The sequence below is a fragment of the Rhododendron vialii genome, chromosome 13a (genome assembly GCF_030253575.1).
Source record: "Rhododendron vialii isolate Sample 1 chromosome 13a, ASM3025357v1".
Lineage (NCBI taxonomy): Eukaryota > Viridiplantae > Streptophyta > Magnoliopsida > Ericales > Ericaceae > Rhododendron > Rhododendron vialii.
This window is the reverse complement of record NC_080569.1, coordinates 22,682,903-22,706,719: the sequence shown is the minus strand read 5'-3', so window position 1 is coordinate 22,706,719 and position 23,817 is coordinate 22,682,903. Positions and strand designations below refer to the sequence as shown.

At 43.6% G+C, this 23,817-nt stretch overlaps 1 protein-coding gene across 1 annotated transcript; it reads right to left on the bottom strand.

Moving 5' to 3' along the window:
* Positions 1-812: 812 nt before the first annotated feature.
* LOC131313433 (ankyrin repeat-containing protein ITN1-like) lies at positions 813-22,007 on the bottom strand. Its single transcript, XM_058341734.1, has 6 exons — positions 21,991-22,007; positions 8,626-8,911; positions 7,073-7,564; positions 6,841-6,990; positions 6,188-6,678; positions 813-1,614 (listed from the first exon to the last, which is right to left on the bottom strand). The coding sequence occupies exons 2-6, from the start codon at positions 8,789-8,791 to the stop codon at positions 1,003-1,005; spliced, it is 1,911 nt and encodes a 636-aa protein (XP_058197717.1). The 5' UTR covers positions 8,792-8,911; positions 21,991-22,007; the 3' UTR covers positions 813-1,002.
* Between the last annotated feature and the right edge of the window lie 1,810 nt (positions 22,008-23,817).

The window sequence follows — 23,817 nt, the reverse complement described above, 5'->3', positions numbered from 1 at the left end:
GGGTTAATAGATATTTACATATTTTTTATTGTAATATATATTTATTGTATCATAATTTTTTAATTTTTCAATACATTACTTTCGTACATTGAAATTATTCTAATCTAATACAGTTAAAATATTACTAATCATTTTATTTTTTCTTTAAGCCAATTTAACAGTTACGTACTTATTTTTTATTTTATTTTAGAAACTTTATTTTTCAAAAAAACTGTTTTTTTCAAAAATGTCTTTACGCAAAACTGTGTTTTTTCAAAAACTGTTGTTTAAAAAAAAATTTGTTTTTAAAATAAACTGTATTTACACAAAACTGTTTTTTATTTCGAAAACTGTTTACACAAAAACTATTTTTAACATAAATTGTTTTTTTTTTCCAAACACAGTTTTTTTTTAAAAAAAAAATGTTTTTCAACATAAACTGTTTTTTCAAAAATTGTTTTTTCACTATTTTTTCTTTGAAAAACTGTTTTTTTTTTTCAAAAAAAGTATTCGATTTATTATCACAATTTTTAGTTTTTTGTAGTTTGAAAATGTGATTTGACAAGTTTTGATCATCTAATTTTAATTATGTCATTGTAAACTTCTACATTGTTAACCTTAACAATATCTTAAATGGATAATCAAAAGGTGATGCGGCAATTTTTGGTTATCTAATTTTGGTTAGACCATTGTAAATGCTCTAATAATCAGTAGTTACGCTATGGAAAAAGTGGTGAGATCATGACTTACCTTCTGAGAATTAGAGAGCTGCGAAAGGTTTAAAAAAAAAAAAAAAAAAAACAGTCAGCATTGAAATGTCATAGCTCCTCAAATAAACAAATTATTTGCTTGACATCAATAGTATTTTGATTCCATTCAATAAGTTCTTCTAGTAAAGCATAACAATTACATTACGAATACATTGCTATCTTGGCAACAAAAATCTTTGCCTTCGACATATGGGAAATGTCATAGCCTAATTATTGACATCAAGAATAATTAAATTGAACTGAATAAATTCTCCTAGTAAAGCATATCAATATCTCGACGAGCGAAAATTCCAGACCCGTAACTAGAATGAATTGTATCAGCCAAAAGTGGGAACTGCAAAAATGCAAATAAGGTTACAGGTACACAAGCTGTTAGTGCCACTGGGATAACAAACCATGTCAATTTATGGGACAGAACAATGACAAAAGTTGCAGTAAAAGCTATAAGCATAGATGCAATGGACAAGAAGAGTGTTGTAAGCCCAATAATCAATCTCTTCGGTAACGTCTCAAGAAAATCTTCTTCTCCATACCGGGAAGTGAGGATCGACAAGAACATTAGTATGGAAGTAACTGAGGAGAATAACGCAAAGGCATCCGTTACAGTGAAGACAACAAATGGCTTCGTGTGAAGGAAGATTGGGGTGCCCTCATCGTTATTGCCTCCAGGAACTGTAAAAATCGCGGCAAACATTACAGTCGTGATAAGTGCAGCAACAAGCATGCATGATGTGGCAGTGTCCTTCATCCACCTTTCCCCAGCATTCACTAAACCCTTGTGCTCCTCAGTAAACAACATTCGAGGCGTTCGACCATTCGTGTCCCTCATGTCCTTGTATGACGGTTGGACATTCTTCTCCACTTCCTTCGAATATAGAAAAGAATATAGAAGTTAGGTAAGCAAATATGCATAATATTCTTTAAATTAAGATGCATAAACGCATCTACCAGTCACGCAGGCGTCTAATACATCCGTGATACGCCTGGGTGTGTGTTTACCAATTTTTCCCTCAATCGAAATCGATAGAAATTTCGGGAAACAAAGCCAACAACAAAAATAAGGGCGAATGCGGCCATGTCTCCACAAACGGATTTGAGGTTCCTTGCCGTATTTCAGGACTTCACCGGAAAAGAAATGGCGAATGAATCAAATGCTATTTTTTGGTGATGATGAATTGACTCGTAAAAGAAGACCGTCACCCGCCAATCTTCAAGAACGGAATCGACCCATCGATTGGGCGGAGTGGATTGATGGTTTAGTGAAGTGGGGTGGAACGGAAGAAAAATAACAAATGGACTTTGTTATTTTTCCAAGGTAGATTTACAATCAAAAAGGACGGATCCCCATCGAAAGTAAGAAAATTAAGTTAATTCTACTCCTACTCCTAGTTATAACCCGAATGGGTTAGTAGTGCCAAAAATTAAGACAAATAAAGATAGACTTTGATTTGTTGGAGAGGAATTACAATGAAGTCTTAAAAGACTATTTATAGAAAACAACAAACGTAGGAAATAACTTCCTAACTTCTCCACTAGTCTTCATTCAATCTTTTGCTTCCACTTGTCAAAATAACTTCCCACTTCCCTTCAAATGTGTAGGAGCATGACAAGTGTCCTTTTAACTTCCACATGTGTAGGAGCAAGCCAAGTGTCCTGCATGCAAATAATAATAAAAGGAATACTAATATTAGTTCTAATATTAATACGAATACTTAATAATAATAAAATAGGAAGCATTCTCATAATTGCCACCTTTCGGTCGATCATCGACATGCGGTGAAATATGGTGTAAACAATGCCCCCCTTATTCATTTGGGTGAAGAGCTAACGTAACCCAAGTGAATAATTTCACTAGTTTTAAATCACCCCTCTGTCGATATCGACGGGTAATAACTCTTTATGGTGTAAACATTTATGCCCTCCAACTCAATTGGGCAATCAATTGATACCAGAAACAGATCATGTTGGACATACGTGGCCTATCGAATAAAGGCCTATATATCAAAACTCTACGAATGGCATATCGATAAAAGGATTTATGCCATGAGCCTTAATCAAGCACAAGCATTTGTTTACTTAATTTCTCCCCCAACATTTGATAAAGAAAAGGCCAAAACACGCGCGTAGCAAACGACAAACATTCCCCTTGATCAAATTATGGGAGTTGAGATTCTTTCAATAAAGAAAAGGCCAAAACACGCTCGTAGCAAACGACAAACATTCCCTCTATCGAATTCATCCGAGATTTCGGAAAACAAAGTTGAAACAAGAGTAAGGGCCAAAAGCAAGTAATAACCTTTTACAGTGAAAACATTTATGCCCCCAACTTTCGAAGAGTTTTAGATAAATTTTTACACAACATTTTCACTTTTCAACTAGTACAATAAAGCCTTCAAGGCTTAATAACCACCGTCGAATGGTGGCATGCCTCAGTCGATTAGTTTCCCTTAGGCTTTGATTCCTACAGGAAGGAAACCGGGAACGTCGAAACATGGTTAGTCGATCAGAGCACTACGCATATGCCATGAGCCTTGCCTAATCCCCACAATAATGAACTTTAAAGTCACAAACAACAGCCAATTAATTGGCATCATTTGGCTTCACACGTTGGCTACTATATATATGCATTAATACCAAATACCAACATCTATTAGCCAACTCCATCAAAAACTAATTTTCCGTGTCCTCCAAAAATGTATATTGATCGACAGAAATCAATACGCAGAGTATTTATAGCCATGTTTGGCTGAAAACATTCTCCATGGTTAAATTTTCACCATTACTCTTCTTAACCAGTACGGAGGAATGGGAGGATCATTTTCTACGTCGACCATCTATGGTCTAAATTGAAAAACTCTAGTCGAATGACTATTTTCATGATTCGACTTGCTTGAGTTTCAAATTTTCGAGCCCCTAATTGGCTCTTCTAAAGATGAGTTTGCCCCCCTTGCAAACTCGATATCAAAAGAGGCCTAATTCTCATTTCAATCATCCTTACTAAAATCTGGATGAAGGAGACATAGATGCCAGCAAGACCTTTGAAAATTTTCCAGTCGCCAACGATGAACCATGGCCTCTTTTTAAAACAGTTGAAAATCATAAACTATGAAGGCCTTTAGGAACACAGGTGGCGCCCAAAATTACAAGTCTCTACATGTCCATTATCGACTGCAAAGTGTTCAAAGTCGACTAGACCAAGCAACCAAACCAATTGTTGCCATATATCCAAAGTTGAATTTCTGCCCCCCAAATTCATCATCGAAAAGAGGGACAAATTTTGCCCCCCAAGACTCATGGGTATAGCCTTTCAATGATGCCAAGAATTCACAGATTGTCCCACTTAATAAGGTTAATCTTCCTATTGGATGACATTCTTTAAACACATAAATTAGTGTAGCCTCTGTATTAGGCTAGAATTTTTCATCTCTTACATTTGTTTATAATGAACCCTCTAATTTGGGTTCATATTCGAAACAAACAAAGCCATGTAGCCTGTCGAGGAGCAATTGCAACACAGCCAATCACAGTGGCTTTATGCATACCTGAATGAGGTCTTCACTCCATTTAATGTTTGAATTAAAAAGGCTAACACTAATCCAAAATTGGATTAACGTATTAAGCCATATGATAGTCTCCTGCACTATTTCTTACCAACGAGACTTTCCGTGCACATTAATGGCCAAATTAACAGTTACATTTGTTCCAATTTAGGGACAAATTTCACTAATGGCCTTTTTTACAAAAGATTATCGAAGCCTCCATGTTTATGGCAAATTAAATTTTATTGGAGACCCTCACATTTGGGTCTAAATAAAGGATTTACTTCATGGCCAGTTGTTTATTTAATCTTCTTTACAAATGACACATTTCACATTCGTTCAAGCCTTCATACAAGGCTGAAATTTTAACAAGAAGCAAAGACAAATTCTTTACGAGGCAAATCAATGCCTCTTTTGAACCTTTTTGTCAAAGGCAGAGACATGGTTCAAATCCCTCAAACAGTTGGCCAACAATTGGCCGGCTTCTTTTGAACAATAAATTGCTTTCAAGCCCATCATGCAAAGCTTGAAAATTATTATTTTTACATTTGATCCGGAACCTGACTGTTCCAATTGGCCAACAAATGGCCGTTTATCTATTACGTAAAATGTCAAAAACCTTTAAGGTTTTCTTTTCACATATGATTTCACCATTACTTCCGATTTAGTAATGATGCCCTCCTTCTAGCGCCAAAATTGTTTACCAATTTTTCCCTCAATCGAAATCGATAGAAATTTCGGGAAACAAAGCCAACAACAAAAATAAGGGCGAATGCGGCCATGTCTCCACAAACGGATTTGAGGTTCCTTGCCGTATTTCAGGACTTCACCGGAAAAGAAATGGCGAATGAATCAAATGCTATTTTTTGGTGATGATGAATTGACTCGTAAAAGAAGACCGTCACCCGCCAATCTTCAAGAACGGAATCGACCCATCGATTGGGCGGAGTGGATTGATGGTTTAGTGAAGTGGGGTGGAACGGAAGAAAAATAACAAATGGACTTTGTTATTTTTCCAAGGTAGATTTACAATCAAAAAGGACGGATCCCCATCGAAAGTAAGAAAATTAAGTTAATTCTACTCCTACTCCTAGTTATAACCCGAATGGGTTAGTAGTGCCAAAAATTAAGACAAATAAAGATAGACTTTGATTTGTTGGAGAGGAATTACAATGAAGTCTTAAAAGACTATTTATAGAAAACAACAAACGTAGGAAATAACTTCCTAACTTCTCCACTAGTCTTCATTCAATCTTTTGCTTCCACTTGTCAAAATAACTTCCCACTTCCCTTCAAATGTGTAGGAGCATGACAAGTGTCCTTTTAACTTCCACATGTGTAGGAGCAAGCCAAGTGTCCTGCATGCAAATAATAATAAAAGGAATACTAATATTAGTTCTAATATTAATACGAATACTTAATAATAATAAAATAGGAAGCATTCTCATAATTGCCACCTTTCGGTCGATCATCGACATGCGGTGAAATATGGTGTAAACAGTGTGCCCGCTGGAGACACATTGGAAACCCATCATGAACACATTAGGAGGTTTGAGAACAATTCAAAAAGCTGGTCCAGGGTCAAAAAGTGTCATGAAGTTTAAGTTCACAAATACTCATTTGGTGACTGCTGTTTTACCTATTCGTACCATTACATATCATTTAAATTTCTTATGCTAATTGATAGACATAGTATTTTTACTTATAGGAATTTACACAACAAACACACGCACACAAATCATGTTCAACATGCCCCTAATTTGTCTATGTCCTAATTTAAAAAAGATGTGTCCTTAATTATAATAGGTATCGGGTTATGTCCATGTCTCATGTCCAGTGTTTGTGCTTCTTAAATAGTTAGATAACACAAAATGGGAACTTATTAAACAGACTTTATACCTTAAACCATAGCAGTTCGCGTTGCATCTGAAGTGCGGCGCCAGAGACGATATTTAGTCGATTGGCAGGACCCAACTTGGCCACCAAGTGTAACATGTTGGTATTGTTTGTATCTTTATAAGCAGTAATCAAATCTTTGTGTGCTCCAATGTCATAAATAAGGTTGAAGATCTTTTCTTGGCGATGCATGACTGCAATGTGAAAAATGCTGCGGCTTTGATCATCAACCTTCCAAATTAAGTCAGGGTAGGAACGAAGGAGTTCAAAAACAAACTCAAAGTTCCCAAACTCAGCAGCGATAAACGTTGGTTGCGAAGGGCTCCTAAGTAAGCTGCCAATTTGCGCATCATCCAACCACGTTATTTGTTCCCAAAGCCGTTTCAGCAACTCTAGAGGTTGCATGTCCAATATTTTTTTACACCGAAATCCTTTGATGCATAAAACTTCTTCCGCGATCCAAAGAAGTCTACTACGAAAGAGCATATATGTAGCTGCAATTTGAATCATAACATCCGATTAATCGTTTATGATATGTAAGTGGATCACTCATCATCTTTTCCTTGCTACAAATGTTTAACGTGTATATATGTATGTAGGTATTTTGACTGTATCAATATGGAGACATAATATCCAAAAGAAATGAAGAAACTAACATGAGTTGCTAAATCTATGTCCGATCCCAAGCCCACTTTTGCAGGAAAATGCTAAGGTCTTTCGAGCTAAAACATGAAGGGCTGTCTCCCCATTTGAATCGCGCTCAATGGCCATTTGGGGTTGACGGTCAAGTATGTGAAGGGCTACATCTACAAACAGCATGAAAAGATTGCTTAGTTGTCCATAAATGTTCCTTCAAACATTAAGCAAGCATGTACACTATCATCTTACCAAACAAATCTGAGCTGATGGAGGCAATAAGTAGCCCGATGAAATCTTCTTTCGTGAGATCTTCATCTTTAGTCACCGAATAGAGAAACCACACCATGTCTTTGTGACCTAATAAAGCAGCCATGTGGAGCGCTGTCACCCCCTTACTACCCCTCATAGACGGTAAGTCTCTGTTCTTTTTTACCATCACCTCAGCAATTCGTGTGTTTCCTGATGCAGCAGCGAAACAAAGGGCCGTGTTATCAAATTTGTTCTTCAATTCCAAATCCCTTGCATTCATCAATTTGACCAACTCTTCCACAAAATTGGCCTGTTTGGCTCCGGCTGCTATATGAAGAGCTGTTTCCCGTCCCTTTGTGATCCTAGCAGACAGTGAAGATGGATGCACACGGATGAATTCATTGGCCTTTTCCCAATCGCCTGTGAGTGCAGCTTGGTACAATGGCACGTAGACAGTAAGGTTTATGTTGGCTTTGGTCCCTGCCAAATGTTCTGTGAACATAAGAATCAACTCTACAAATACAAAAATACTTAGCAACATAAACATAGGTTTCTCCTTAATAAATCAAAGGAACTCCAAGAAACTTCATTTAGCTACTTAGTAGTGGACCATAAGTTCAAAATGCGTACCTTCAATCTAACAATCAATGAGATGATCTAAAGAGAACAAAATCTCAATCGTAATTGTTTAATAGTAAAGGTATGTTGGTACTTGGTATTGTCCCCACAGAGGTACTGGAGAAGCCATGCCACGACTCATCACACCAATTTTTTGAGCCTTTTCCTTTCTCTTAGCAATAGCATATTCGCATAAAGCAAAGCTTTGGAATAGTTTTAGGGAGGTCGACAGTAGGTGGAGCTGCATACGCTTATGATGCCTAAGTTCAACACTCACACTCCTTGGTGGCAAACCATGTTGAGGTGAAGGGATTCTTAGGCACGAATTCAACGGGCTACAAAGAGTGAAATGATGATCTGACAGTAGTAAGCACACTTAGCAGTTTCTTCTTGTTTGCGTCATACCTAGCAAGAATGCTATTTCTTTTCTTTTGTGTGGAGACTAAATGACTGCTCAAAGGAAATTGCGTCTATCCTTTCAATCAAAAAGCTAACTCTATCAAAATACATCCAAATAATAGCACAAATTATAGGGCTGAGGGTGCTAGCTTAATGAACCTAACAACACTTTCTGCATCCCAAATTGCTGGGCCATATTTCCATTTTGAGATTTTCCGATTAATTACTCCTCTTTGAAAAGGTCAGACGATAAAATCTTTTAGTTTTTCAAAACTATCCCGTATAATGGCTATGTAAAAATTCAAAACTAAAGATAAAGGAGCAACGTTGAGAATTAATGGATGCCTTCCAACTGAATTTGAGTGCAATTATCACGCGTCACCTTAGAAATTGAAACTTTTAGAAGGGACTCATATGGGACAGAGGTAGTGCAAAAGAAATGAAGGAAAGAGCAATAGTGATGCGACTGATAAAGTACAGAAAGACGCTTAAACAAATGACACCCAGATAGCATAAGCGTCAAAGGATGTACTTACTGACTCTAAGAAATCGTCTCGGCAAAGTCAGTTGAGAAGTGGATGTAGGCCGGAATGCAATTGCGGTGCTGACGCGGTCAGTGACCAGTAACGAAACATGTTGACCGGAGGGAGGTAGTGGAAGCACCTGGGCTGAGTTTGTCATGGGAATCTTAATAGAAAACATAGTTTCCACACCCTTTCCTTCATCAACCGGAGTTTCACTGATCCGTGTGGTGTGAATGTTGTCATTAGGTGGCGTTCGTTGGCCTGAACCTGGAGTAGATCCTGTCTCTGGGAAGCATGACTGGATAGAAAGAGTACGTTGAAACTTGATCAAACTTCCCATGTTTTAAAACTTCAAAATTGCAGGTTCAGAAAACCGAAAGCATATTTAATACCGTAGCATATCTTATGGAAGTCAAGCAAAGTCAATGGGGGGTGTAGCACAGAAACTTCCCACATGGTAGGAGGATTATGGAAGTCAAGCAAAGTCAATGGGTGTGAAGCACAGAAACTTCGCACATGGTAGGAGGAAGGGACTAAAACATTGGTATTTCAATAGGGTGAACATGTACCCAAAAAAAAAATTAGTGTGAACAAACTTAGAAAAGACAATAGTTTTCTGCAACTTGATTGACAGGGTGGAAAGTAGTCTAAAGTGTCTCATAGCCTTAAATGTCCACCGTCCAAACCTAATTTCTTGGTACCCACGCCAAAAGCATAAGATTACCATGCTTTTCCCCTACTTTCTCATACTCGGACATAAACGAGCAAGTCCACCCAATGAGCTATTTAGGCTGCTAAAAATTAAAATTTGACAAAATAGATGGCAAAGCAGTATTCCACGCATAAGCCAAAATTGCTGCTCAAAAATGACAGACATCTTTGGTGCCAAATTTGCAGTGACTTTGACCTTATAAAATTTATCAAAATAGCTTCTCTTTTTTCCTAGCCGTGAATCGTAAAAGGTTCGGTCATAAGAGGAAAATCTCTATTATAAAACAGAAGGGTGTGGGGACAAGTTGTTGGAACGGCTCAGATTCATTTGATCTAAAGGCTACAGTGCATCCTCCCACTTCCCAGTTAAGTGTCCATGGTTTTCACCTAAATCACACAACTGCCTTCCTCTTTCAACCGAGATGCGTAGTGCCGTAGGCACGGGCTAGCACTAGTACATACATATAATATTAAGGATTCATGGCAAAAATGGAATTTTAGCCTCAATACAATAAAAGTACGTATTTGACAATGATTATGTAGCCTTGTAGGTACGAAACTTGCTTATGGCAACATATATGTATGTAGAAGGCCGAACATGAGAGTTCGCTATAGAACGAACCAAACAAAATCTGTGCCGAACCCGGTCTTTGAGCACGGCTACCGTCCCTGCTGTTCATCGCCGCTCCACACCAGTCCAGGCTCGGCGGAAGACTGATCCGTGTTCGGCCACATCTATCGTCGGATCCTTGTGCAACAATTATCCTCCTGCCGGTCGTAAGTCAGGATTTGCAAGGGTCGTGTTTGGCCACCTGCAGAGCATGGGCGCTGTCGACGGCGACTAGCTGCTGGGTTGTGCGTTGTCCAGCTTGCAAAAGCGGTTATAACAAAAGATAATCATGGGCGCACATGGATCGTGCCAGCTCACCTCCAAAAAGCGGTTACTAGATCTGCTCAATGGCGTCATGATGATGTCACCTGATCCGCGCAAGGCACGTGCCTGTGCTTGGAGAGCAAGCTATGGAGACTCTATAAATACCTAGCGGTGGTAACCCTAGAGAGGTACATGCTACCACATACTCACTCTCATAATCTTCTGTCTACTCTCTCTGCACATTACTCATCCTCACGCCGGAGGGCCTTGCCGGGACAACCCCCGCCCTGGTCTTTTAGTCGTGCGCTTACTGTGCAGGCTAGGAGAAGACTCAAACCATCAAGCCGACAACGAAAGAGAAGATCGAGGATGACGGGCCACACAATTGGTGAACCCGACGTGAATCGCTTCTGATTCAAACGGCTCTCACGTTCTCCAAACACTCTATTCCTCCGTAAAACAACGACCAAACCGCTCACCATGGGCGGAGATCAGACCGATGTGGCCATCTCAGGGACCAAAGACACTAGCGGAAATGTCATCCCCACAACACCCCATGAGAGACACATGTCCATCTCCCTCGCACCAGGATCCGGTCTCTCACTAGTCGCGGACGACGTAACGACGGCCTACATCCGTTTGCTACAACGTCGCGACGACGAACGCGATAACGAGTTGGCCGCGTTAAGGGCAGAGGTGGCCCAAATGAAACAGCACATGCAGCAAGACACCACCCCCGCCGCATCCAGATCTGGTGGAGGAGGGGGTAGAAGAAGGCGAACACCACCTCCACCACCACCGCAAAGACGTCAGGACGAGGGAGGCCAATGCGGGTCCGTGAAAGACCGCCTAGGCTTCACCCCGACTCCGGGCGACGCCAGAGGAATTATCCTTTACAAGCAACCTACCGCATCTGGAACACACCGTTCTAGAAGCCATCACGAGCGGACCAGGACGAGGGATACCGAGTCATTTACAAGTACGTACTGAACTGGTCGCGCGGAGTTCTCTCGCACAACGGTCTCGCACCATAGCCGAGATTCCGCACAGACCAGACCCCATGTCTCTGAACGTCTAGGGAACATTCCGCCCGAGAATCTAGATGAAGAACACCATGCACGGCGAAACAGGAAAGCCGTACGCACCGAGGGTGCGAACGAAGACAACAGAACCCGCCCTAACAAGGACAAAACAATCGACGGCCCATGCCGAACAACAACGAACCTTCGAGACAAGCTTCGGCGCAGGGACGCCGAGAAGGCGTCAGAAAATGAAAACCAGGAAAGGATTTCGAAGAAAACAAAGACTGACGAGCACGGCAAACCGCCGCGCCCAGGATTTGAAAGACAACTAAAGGATCTCAGCGTCTCTCCCTTCACCTCCCACGTCATCAACACGGCACCGGAATCAACATTCCATCTGCCCAAATTCACTAAGTTCGACCCAGTAACCTGCGAGGCCTACACTCACCTAATCCACTTTCGGCAGACCATTGAGCTCTGCACACTAAAGGATGAAGTAAAATGTAAGGCGTTCCCGTCCAGCCTCGGCTCCCTAGGACTCCAGTGGTTCAACAAGTTGCCCGCTGGATCCATACGGAACCTGGCCGACCTTGAACGTGCCTTCAACACACGCTTCATCACAAGCAACAAAACGGCTAAAGAGCCTGAGTCCTTATCTCAGATGAGAAAACTCCCTTCCGAAACACTCAGACAATACGCCGAGCGTTACTGGCAGCTGTTCAATGAAATTCCAGGAATCGATGAATATTGGGCTGCGCGCACTTTCAAAAACGGTCTGAAAACCAGCAGCAAGATCCTAGACGAACTCGCCATCCGCCCACCACACGGCATGGGAGAATTAATGCGTGTCGTAGAGAGATTCTGTGCTCTCGAAGAATTTTATGCGGACCGTGCGGCCCAAGGAATCCCGAGCACAACCACACCACTTTACTCGGCCGCACCTCAGCCGCCGCCTGCAATCACCCAACACTCGCAGCCCAAGAAGGAGGTACATAACATCAAGGAAGGGAAAAAGCGCCAGCCAAAGGAGCACGACTACGTGGTCGAAACCACCCACTTCAAGGAACCAATTTGGTCTTTTCTGAAAGAGATAATGAGGCAACCATGGTTCGAGTGGCCGACAGGCAAGCTCGGCACAGACAACGGCCAAACTGATCAGAATCCAAGGAAGAAGTGCTCGTATCACAATGAGCTCGGCCACTACATAACGGCATGTGCTCCGTACAAAGCGCTGTTGGAACGTCTGGCAGCCCAAGGCCATCTCGATCAATACATTGACCGATCAAAAACCCCCGCCCGGCAGACAAATCCCAACCCCAACGAACAGCGCCCACTGATACACGTTATCCACGACCCCGTGTCAAAGGACCTCGAATCAACTCTTCAGGCTGACCTTAGTCGCGCATCAACTTCCAGGCAGGTACTCGCAGTTGGACCTGGATCCAAACGTCCACGAACAGATGAGTTACCCAAATGGACGATTACTTTTACCGAGCGCGATCTTGAACGTGTGCAAACACCACACTCCGACGCCCTCGTCGTAACTGTCCAAATTGGAGTACATGATGTCAAACGCATTCTTGTCGATCAAGGAAGTTCAGCAGAGGTCATGTACTACGACCTTTTCAAAAAATTGGATCTACCTGAGTCAGCCCTACAACCTACCGAAGTACCCCTCATCGGCTTCAACGGCGCACCCGTCTGGCCGCTTGGCCGAATCTTCCTCCCAATCGTCGTTGGCTCAAAAACCCTGACCGTCGAATTCATCGTCGTCAACGCACCAAGCCCATACAACGCCATTCTTGGCCGAACCTGGCTCCACGGAATGCAAGCCATTGCTTCTACCTACCACCAGGTCGTTCGCTTCATCGGCACCACAGGAAAACAGAAAGATTTGCGAGGTGACCAAGTGGCCTCCAAAAAATGCTATGTCTCTGCCGTCCACAACTCCTCCAAAGCCAAACAAGTACAATGGGTTGAAGTCCCCGACATGGCAGAAATCGACGACGTCGACCAAAAAGCCGAAGACAAAGCAGAGGAAGACCTCGTCCAAATGCCAGTCAACGAGGATGGCTCCCGATTCTTCCTCATCAGCTCTTCCATCAGCGAGGCTGACCGCGAAGAAATGTTCCAATACCTCCAGAAAAATATCGAAGTCTTTGCTTGGACCCCCAACGAAATGCCGGGGGTCGACCCCAAATTTATCAGTCACTCCCTCAACATCAAGAAGGACGCTAAACCTGTCATCCAGAAGGCACGACGTTCTGCAGCCGAACACGCCGACGCCGTCGTCGAAGAAGTCAAGCGTCTCTTGGAAGCCAATGCAATTCAAGAAGTGCAGTACCCAACATGGCTGTCCAACACTGTTGTCGTTAAAAATAAAAACGGCAAATGGCGAGTTTGCGTGGATTATACCAATCTCAACGACGCTTGTCCAAAAGATTGGTTCCCACTGCCGAAGATTGATCAACTTGTGGACGCGACAGCAGGCCATGCTCGGCTAAGCTTTCTGGATGCCTACCGTGGCTACCACCAAATTGCCATGGACCCCGACGACATGGAGAAAACTGCTTTCATCACATCATATGGCATCTTTTGCTACCGCGTCATGCCCTTTGGACTCAAGAATTCAGGGGCAACGTTCAACAGAGCAATATTCAAAATGTTGGAAGAACAAATCGGCCACACTGTGGAGGCTTACATTGATGACCTGGTCATCAAAAGCAAGAAGGAATCCCACCACCTGCGAGACTTGGCCGAAGTTTTTGAAATTCTCAAGCTACACAAGCTACGGCTGAATCCTGAAAAATGTGCGTTCGGGGTAAGCGCCGGGAAATTTCTCGGACACCTGGTCACTCGAAGAGGTATCGAGGCCGACCCCAGCCAAATCAAAGCTGTTCACGATTTGTGCCCACCCAGGACGATCAAGGAAGTTCAAAGACTCACCGGGATGGCAGCGGCTCTCAACCGATTCATCAGCAAATCCTCCGACAAATGCCACGCATTCTTCCACGCCTTGAAGGGCAAAAGCCGACGCAGCTTTGAATGGACCCCGGATTGTAACTCAGCCTTTGCCGACCTAAAAGACTATCTAAAATCGGCACCGCTGTTGGTAAAACCTAAAGAGTTCGAAACTCTTTATCTCTATCTCGCCGTGTCCGCCCATGCAACCAGTTCTGCACTTGTATGACGGGAAGGTGCCAATGACATGCCCATCTATTTCACAAGCAAGACACTCCTTCCAGCTCAAACTCGCTACCTACCACTTGAAAAGTTAGCCCTTGCCCTCGTCTCAGCGGCCAAAAAGCTCCTGCCGTACTTCCAATCACACTCTATCGTCGTCTTAACAGAGCACCCCCTCAAAGCTCTCTTTCAAAAGGCGGATCTGTCTAACAGGGTCTCCAAGTGGGCAGTTGAGCTAGCAAACTTTGATATCCGTTTCGAACCACGAACGGTAATCAAAGGACAGGTTCTTGCAGATTTCATTGCTGAGCTTACTCCAGCAGACACTGAACTCCTCAACATACCCATCCCAACACAAACCGTCGCCGAGCATCAATTGTCACCAGCACCTTGGCACCTTTTCCAAGGCGACATATGGCGTTTGCATGTTGACGGAGCATCAAACAGCAACGGAGCAGGGGCCGGGGTCGTCCTAGTCTCCCCCTGTGGAACACTACGCGAAAGTGCTATCAGTATCGACTTCCCCGCCACCAACAACGAAGCCGAATATGAAGCGCTCCTAGCTGGCTTACGCTCTGCCGTTGCCATGAAAATCTCCAACCTTGTCGTTTTCTGTGACTCCCAACTCATAGTTAACCAAGTACTTGGGGACTATGAGGCTCGGGATCCGCGGAAGTCAAAATACCAGGCAACTGTAGCCGAACTAATCACCAACTTCCCCAATTTCAAAATTGAGCAGATCAACCGCGAACACAACGCGCATGCCGACGCACTCGCTAGCCTTACCTCAGCTTCCAAAGCTTCAGGATTCCGAACTATCAACTTTGGCAGCATTGGCCGCCCGTCTTTTGAGCCCACTCCAGAGGTACTCAATGTTGAACTCGGTCCCAGCTGGATGGACGAGATCGTTGCGTTCCTAAAGCACGACACCCTACCCACAGACAAGAAGGAGGCCTACCGTGTGAGGAACAAGGCTGTTTACTACTGGCTTTCTGAAAGCGGCCACTTATACAGGAAATCCATCTCCGGACCGTATCTCTTCGTTGTCCACCCCACTAAAGTGCCCGAAATCCTGACAGAACTTCATTCTGGCAGCTGCGGCTGCCACTCTGGCGGCCGCTCCCTTTGTCAACGTGCCATGAGCCAAGACTACTTTTGGAAGAACATGAAGAAAGACAGCGAAGAAGTTGTCCGCAAATGCCGACCGTGCCAGCTGTTTTCCCCCATACCAAAGCAACCCGCCCAGAACCTTTCTCCCATTACCAGCCCGTGGCCCTTTGCACAATGGGGGCTCGACATTGTCGAAAAACTACCAATAGCTCCAGGAGGATTCAAGTTTTTGATCACCGCAACAGACTACTTCTCTAAATGGGTAGAGGCCGAGCCTCTTGTGACAATCACAGAAGCTGACGTTCGCAGATTCGTCTGGCAAAACATTGTAACCAGATTCGGAGTTCCGTACGCCATCGTATCAGACAATGGAAGCCAATTTGTCGGTAAAGACCTAACCAGCCTCTGTGAGGAATTTGGGATACGCTTCTTCAACTCCACACCAGCATACCCCCAAGGGAACGGACAAGCCGAGGCTACAAACAAGACTGTCTGCGCCGGTATTAAGCAACGACTGAACTCCAAGAGAGGAAAATGGGCTGAAGAATTACCACGTGTCCTCTGGGCTTACCGTTCTACACCCCGGCGCTCAACTGGCCAAACCCCTTTTTCAATGGCATTCAGCATGGAGGCAGTAATCCCACTGGAGTTCAAGTTCCCCACTCTGAAGACTGAGAATTTTGATCCAAAGACTAATGAAGAGGCAGTAGAACAAGAATTGATTTTGGCAGAAGAAAAGCGCGACGACGCTCAGCTAAAGCTCGCTGAATACCAACAACAAGTTGCAAGAAGCTACAACCAAAGTGTTCGAACCAAGACCTTCAAACCAGAGGACTTGGTTTGGCGAAAGGTGGTGCAAGCTAGCAAGAAGCAAAAGTTCAAACCCAACTGGGAGGGTCCCTTTCGCATTGTCAAGATCGCTAGTGAAGGTGCCTACTTGCTGGAAGACATGAATGGGAAAGTTCTTACCAACCCATGGAATGCACAGAACCTTAAGAAGGCATACATGTAGCCAAAACTTTAACAGTGTGCTTCATGTTCGGCAACTGCCTATCGTATTTTTCTTAATCGGCTTCGGCCCATGTCTTTACATTTCAACCTGTACTTCATGTTCGTGAAATCAAAGAAATTTTCTGGCATTCGTCATATACATTTCCAAAACTTCTTTTCATTTACTTTACATTTTTTTACCTCGGCTTACTTTGCCAACCACAAACGTTGACCTCGGTGACAACCACAAACGGCTCCTATGCCTCTGCTTCGGCCACTATTATTGCCCAAAGAAGCAAAACGGACATCAGGTCCACCGAGCCCAAAAGTCACACAATATGGCTGGAACTTGGGCTCCGGTTCGGCTTGGCAAGACAATAAGGTCGGTCACAGCCCGGTTACACTCACATTTTGGTGAGCAAACCACCCACAAACATTACAACACCCCACAACCTCTCCTGAGGGCTGGCACCTAGGCCGAGCACTAAACCGCAGAAACAAATACCCCACCATCAGCAGCTAACGTTGGCATCATTCACAGAACAGAAAATTAGCCGAAGAACATCACGCTCGGTCAACTCTAAATTTTACTACTTTGGTCCAGGCTCGGCAGTAAACACAGCCTGCTCGACACTTGGTTAAACATTCCTACCCCAAGACCGAACCCAGACCAAAGTGGGGGCTACGGATATTCACCATGTAAGCAAAGATAGCCAAAATCTTTCAAGACATGAAGACATTCAAACAAATTCTTTGCAAGAAGAAACTACACATCTATTCATCCGAAGGGAAAAACACAAATGCTGAAAAAACATCAACTGGAGGTACATCATAGTAAAACCATTCAATACAACTGAAACAATAAACTCTAAAGTCGGAGCCGTCCAAACCCAAAAGTTTCTAAAACATAAAAACAACTCAAGCTTAAAAAGCATCCTTCTCAGCCATTGCAGCATCAGCCTCGGCAGCAGTCTCTGAAGCTTTCCCCACATCCGGAGTCGGCTACTGGGTGTCCTCAGCCACCTTCCCCCCACCAGAGCCCCCTAGACCATCAGCATCGGCCTGTGTAAGATCTTTAACTTCATCATCACTGTTTGGGAACTCCTCGGGAGGAAGAGGCTCACACTCCTCAGCAGTATAAGGAAGTTTGAGCTCGGGAACAACCGCCGCTGGAATTATGGACAAATCAGGCTCTATCTTCATCGCCTCACCAACAGCCTTCACACCAGCTTTATAACCCGCTCGGTACGCGATCGGGACCCTCGCCTTGACTTCATCATTCACCATTGACCTAGCTTCCCTCACGTACTCGAGACCAGCACGGTCGTACCCAGCTTGATAAGCTTTCTCGTCCACCTCCTTCAGCTTCCTCTTCTCTCGCCTCAACACCTGACCCATTTCACGCTCGGCCTTCTTCAGTCTATCGGCCATCTCTTCCTTCTCCTTCTCTAGTTCGGCAATTTGAGCCTTCGCCATTTTCAAACTCCCCTTGTAACTTCGAGATTTTTCACGCTCGGCCTTGAGATCGTCATAGAAGAGACTCCGTTCAGCCGTCAAGAGCTCGGCTTTCTGAGAAGCACGAAGGACAGCTTGGCCAGCCTGCATAATGTCAGGAACACGAAACTCACAAATGTCCTCAAAATGGAAGAAACACGGAAAAAGCTGGGATCGGATTTATACCTGAACTACATAGGCACCGGCATGAACCAGGCTCGGCAAGAGCTCATCCGGAACCTTTGCCATGTCGTTTGGCAAAGCAAGACCTTGGAGCATGGTTGGGGCTAAACCAGGCTCCAGCTTAACACTATCATTTACCGAGATAATTCGCCCCTCGGACGTCGCGTACGAAGGAGCAAACTCAGGCACCATTGCTCGGCCGCCAGAGTCTTCAGATCTGTCTGCAACCTTCGACCCACCTGCGGCAGAAGACTCAGTCTGGTCCTTCTCTCTTGGGGTCGGCGTCGGCGGCCGATTCGAGATGTTTGCTGGAGCAGTCTTTTGTTTCTTGGAAGCAGGCTCGGCGGCAGCAGCTTCCTTTTGTCAAGCCAAGACCCCATCTCTGAGATTCATTTGTACGACATTTCTCTTGCCCATATCTTCGGCAAATGAAGGAATAAGAGTTTGCAGAGGAGAAACGTCTAAACCTGGGAAAAATGATGGTTGGCTCTCTTGAAACCAGAAGTCCGCTGACTTCTTCAAAGTTGGGAATTTGACCCTCGGTGCCTTCGCCTTCGTGATCGGCTTGTCAACCTTTTTTCCTCCAACCTCCTTGCTCGGCCTCGCTCCCTTCTCTCTCCTCTTCAACTTCCCCTTGTATGAAGGATCGTAACCCAATAACGTCGGCGCGTCACGACAGATCTGGGCCTTCAACGTCTCAACATTCTTATCGTCGGCCAAGTCTTGTTGTCGCTTTGTGATTGACCGATGATCTGCGAAAGGTTGATAGCCAGACAACTGCCAGGGGCTGTGTCAAAAAGAGAAAATACGTTCGGCGAAATGAAAAATAACATAACCTCGAAAATCCTTTATCTTCGGCACCGAGAACAACCGCGTCGCTTGATCGCCAAATTCATAATTACCGCTAACTTCAACATAGAAGTTAGCCCATTTATCGGTATCAGGAAGCCAGTCTATCAGTGGCTCCTTGCCACCACGCGTCGACAAGTACCTACGGTCGGTCTTGCCGTGCCTGGACATGATGTACGTATGAAAGATGTCGGCCACGTTGAATTCAAGGTTATGGAGTTCTTTCAATTTTATCACGGCCATCACTATCCTAAAACTGTTGATAGCGAAATAGTGAGGAACAAGCCCGAACTTAGCTAGCAGCTCTCTCAAGAACGGGTGAAGAGGAAACCTGAGGCCAGCTTCACATATAGCCATAAGGGGAACCGTTATGTGCTCGGGACGGTGTTCTACCTTATCTCTAATACGGTTTCTGGCCACCTGACTGACAACGACGTCATCAGGAATGTTGTACGTTCGGCAGAAGTCTGCGTATTCGTGGGGCTGTCCGCTAAAGTAGTGAGCGTAAGGACAGACCTGACCTCTTTCATAAAGATCAGCAAGCTCCCTATCCTCGGACACATTATCGCTCGGCCTAGGTTGAGAAGACGTCGTAGCCTCGGCCAAAGGATTGAACCTAGACTCGGCCTCAGGCCCTAGCTCAAGTTCGGCGTCAGATTTAGTAGAAGGTGAGAAAGTGATCTCTGTTCGGTGTTAAATCCGCCATACTCATAGTCGCGCTCGGCATTGGAATCATCAGTACCCGACATGTCTGAAGAAATTGAAGAAGACTGACGTCGGCGCCTGTGCCTCGCCAAGTACTCTCGGATAATCAAATCCCCCGAGTCGTCTCCCGAGCTTTCGGAATCGGAAGAAATAACAATGATTGGGTGAGCCAGACCTAACAAAGACAAGAAACAAATGAGAAACCTCGTCGTCGGCCAGAAGGCAAGGGATCTCTACGCTCGGCAAATTATTGGCCCACCTGATTGTCTCTTCATAATTCAAGCTCGGGAGACATTAAAACTCGAAACAGGGGCTCGGCTTATCTATATCGCTCGGCTTATCTACATCACTCGGCTTATCTATATCACACGGCTTGTCTACATTGCTGGGCTCGAAAAATCCTAAAGTCGGCCAAGCACAAGACATCGTAGCAATCTGTGCTCGGAAGAACAGGTTGAAGACGAAGATGAACAGTACGTTCATCTCTAGGTATCGTACTGTTCACTTAGAACCAAAAAGGCCCCAAACACCCAGGAAAACGGGAAAAATCCAGGAAAACTGTAAGAAAAGTAAAAAGAAGCAGGAAACGAGTTCATACCTGGGATTTGAGATGAGATCTAGGGCTGAAGCTGCTGGGAATCAATGACAGAAGACGAACGGTTGAGGGAGAGAGCTCTGACAATGGAAGTCTAGAGAGAGAAAGGACGTGACCCTTCTCTCTCCTCGCCTCGTCGTTTATATAGGGCTAGGGTTTAACGTTTGAAACTCCCGCCCATCATTACATCACCGAACCTCTAGCCATGCAACACATGACACGTGGCGAAGAAAAGACAGCCTGCAGAGCTTGCCAGCCATCCCCCCATCAGCCGTACTCAGTCATTAAGCGACATCTGGCATCTTTCTACTTGAGTTCTCCTCCAACGGCCGAGATCATTTCAAAAAAGAAAAATGGGTCATGCTCGGCGAAATCCCACTTTTGACATATTGATGTCATGATAAGGCATTCGGTAGGTTCGGCCAGGACTCGATTCCAATCTCTACCTTGCGTTCAGCGTCGGCAGAGATTGAGGGGCTATTGTAGAAGGCCGAACATGAGAGTTCGCTATAGAACGAACCAAACAAAATCTGTGCCGAACCCGGTCTTTGAGCACGGCTACCGTCCCTGCTGTTCATCGCCGTTCCACACCGGTCCAGGCTCGGCGGAAGACTGATCCGTGTTCGGCCACATCTATCGTCGGATCCTTGTGCAACAATTATCCTCCTGCCGGTCGTAAGTCAGGATTTGCAAGGGTCGTGTTAGGCCACCTGCAGAGCATGGGCGCTGTCGACGGCGACTAGCTACTGGGTTGTGCGTTGTCCAGCTTGCAAAAGCGGTTATAACAAAAGATAATCATGGGCGCACATGGATCGTGCCAACTCACCCCCAAAAAGCGGTTACCAGATCTGCTCAATGGCGTCATGATGATGTCACCTGATCCGCGCAAGGCACGTGCCTGTGCTTGGAGAGCAAGCTATGGAGACTCTATAAATACCTAGCGGTGGTAACCCTAGAGAGGTACATGCTACCACATACTCACTCTCATAATCTTCTGCCTACTCTCTCTGCACATTACTCATCCTCACGCCGGAGGGCCTTGCCGGGACAACCCCCGGCCTGGTCTTTTAGTCGTGCGCTTACTGTGCAGGCTAGGAGAAGACTCAAACCATCAAGCCGACAACGGAGGAGAAGATCGAGGATGACGGGCCACACAATGTATATATGAAGGTCTAAGGCTTTGAGCCTTGTCGCGGTCTATGATTTTGGAGATACACGAATTAAAGAGATCCATTTGTTACATTTTGCATTCAGGGTAGGATATTATATTCATTAATATTCACAACTACTTGTATAATAATGGTTTAGTAAATTCAACTAATATCTTTTTGAAGACATTGAGCCAATCTATTGGCTCATGTGATACTGAACTACGGAATATTCACCAAACTAGCAATAGATAAATTCATGAGAACAAGGTATCTTGGACTTAATGTTTGAGAGAAAAATTAACAACATACTCCAAATAAGATTCTAATCAACAAATCATGAACAAATATTTTATGGGAATGCCACTTTTCCAAACTTAGCACTTCTTGTTTTTTTTTAAAACAAAAATGAAGGTAAAAGTGGCTACATTTTGTCGGATTCAACAATTATTCTACTTGCATGAACCAAATAATGACTTGCCAGTGAATCAAACCGTTTATATCCATATTCACCTGTAGATTCGTACGTTCATGAATAAATCGTGCATCGAACCACAAATTGAATAATCGTGCAATTTTGCCAACTATGATCCAGGCTTATAAACCTGCATCGAAAAATGACATAGGTTAAATCTAGTGGTCTGAATTTAAAATTGTCAAAAAATAGCAGCAAATAAATAATAAAGAGTAAAAAATAGAGCCAGTGGAGGCACATGCCCCCACTGCATTTCTTTAAGTTGAAGTTTTTAAAATTACTCTTTTCGGTCAAGTTCAAGTTTTTTTAAGGTCATTTTTTAGTTCAAGCTTTGGAAGAGACTAGAGTTATCCATCATTTTATTTTTTTGATAAGTAGTTATCCGTAAATTTACTTGCTCTTGATTTCGATTAATAACTTTAACCTGTTAAACCTACAACTATTGACTACTGAGAGGGCATTTTCAACTATGATCGATCATGTGAAAAGTACGTAATGCCACTTAATGGGTGAATTATTGACGAGCAATAACATGATTTCATACTTGAGAGTAGATATTTTGAAAGCATTGACAATGAACTATCGTGCAAAGCTTTCAAAACATGAAAACTCATCATGCTCTATTTCAAAAACTCATGCGTAGCTTATATAACAATATGCTAGTTATACTAGTATTTTCGTTCAAAAAAATTCTTATTGACCTATCGTCGTTATCACAGAATTTTTCCGCTGTGTATGTGTTTCATAGTGCCCCCAATGATTTATATTCCTAGCTCTGCCATTGGCTACATACAAAGACAACAAAAATTATGCACGATATGTCAATGTCATTGCTTCAGTGGGATTTGAAAAACATGAATTTACCCAATTACCAATGGAACAGAACAGTGCCACATTGGTAACAATGTTGCACAAATTATTATGTTTGTAGACTTTCTCTTGCTCCAAACACTTCCCCTTTCTCCATTTTCATGAAAGAGTTGTGATTTGGGACATCCGTTTGCAAAGGGAAGTGAGTGAGTGGATATTTATTTGGGCTTTAATTGTTGGGCCTGTCCCTTATTATTGGGGCTTTTAGATCTTTTGGGTGTTTGGGCTGCGACCCATTTGTTTTAACTGTTTTAATTGGGCTTTTAGGCCTTTAGGTGTTGGGGCTTTGTTCCCTTTGGGTGTAGCCTGTTGGCATCTTGCCAATTATGGGTTTGGATCTCAGATTGGACTTTTCGTTCTCTTCTTGTCCTATTAATCTTTGTATCATTTTCAAAGGTTAATAAAATTTCTTTTTCGCCGTTTAAAAAAGAAAAAAAGAAAAAGAAAGAGTGGGAGGAAGAGGCTTTGATGGCATTGCTTTCTAAAGTGTATGGTCTCCAAAGACTAGGAGATGATGAAATGCAGTAGAATTTATCCAAAGATGGCTCTTTTCGGGTGAAATCCCATTATCAATCTTTTTTTGGAAGGGGTACTTCTTCTTTTCCTTAGAAAGCAATCTAGAAGACGAATGCGGCTTTAAATGTGAGTTTTTTTGTTTGGTGTGCGTCTCAGGGCAAGATTCTTACCATTGATAATTTGATCCGAAGGCAGAGAATCATTGTCAATTGGTGTTGTATGTGCAAAAGGGAATCATTGTCAATTGGTGTTGTATGTGCAAAAGGGATGCGGAATCGGTTGATCGTCTCCTCTTTCATTGCCGGGTGGCTTAGGAGCTTTGGACTATGGTTCTTTCTTGGTTTGCTATGCAATGGGTCATGTCGAGGAGTGTGATGGAACTCTTAATCGCTTGGAGAGATGCAAAAGTTGGAAAGAGGCGGAAGCAAGTTTGGTTTTTGATCCCTCTTTGTTTAATGTGGATCATTTGGCCGGAAAGA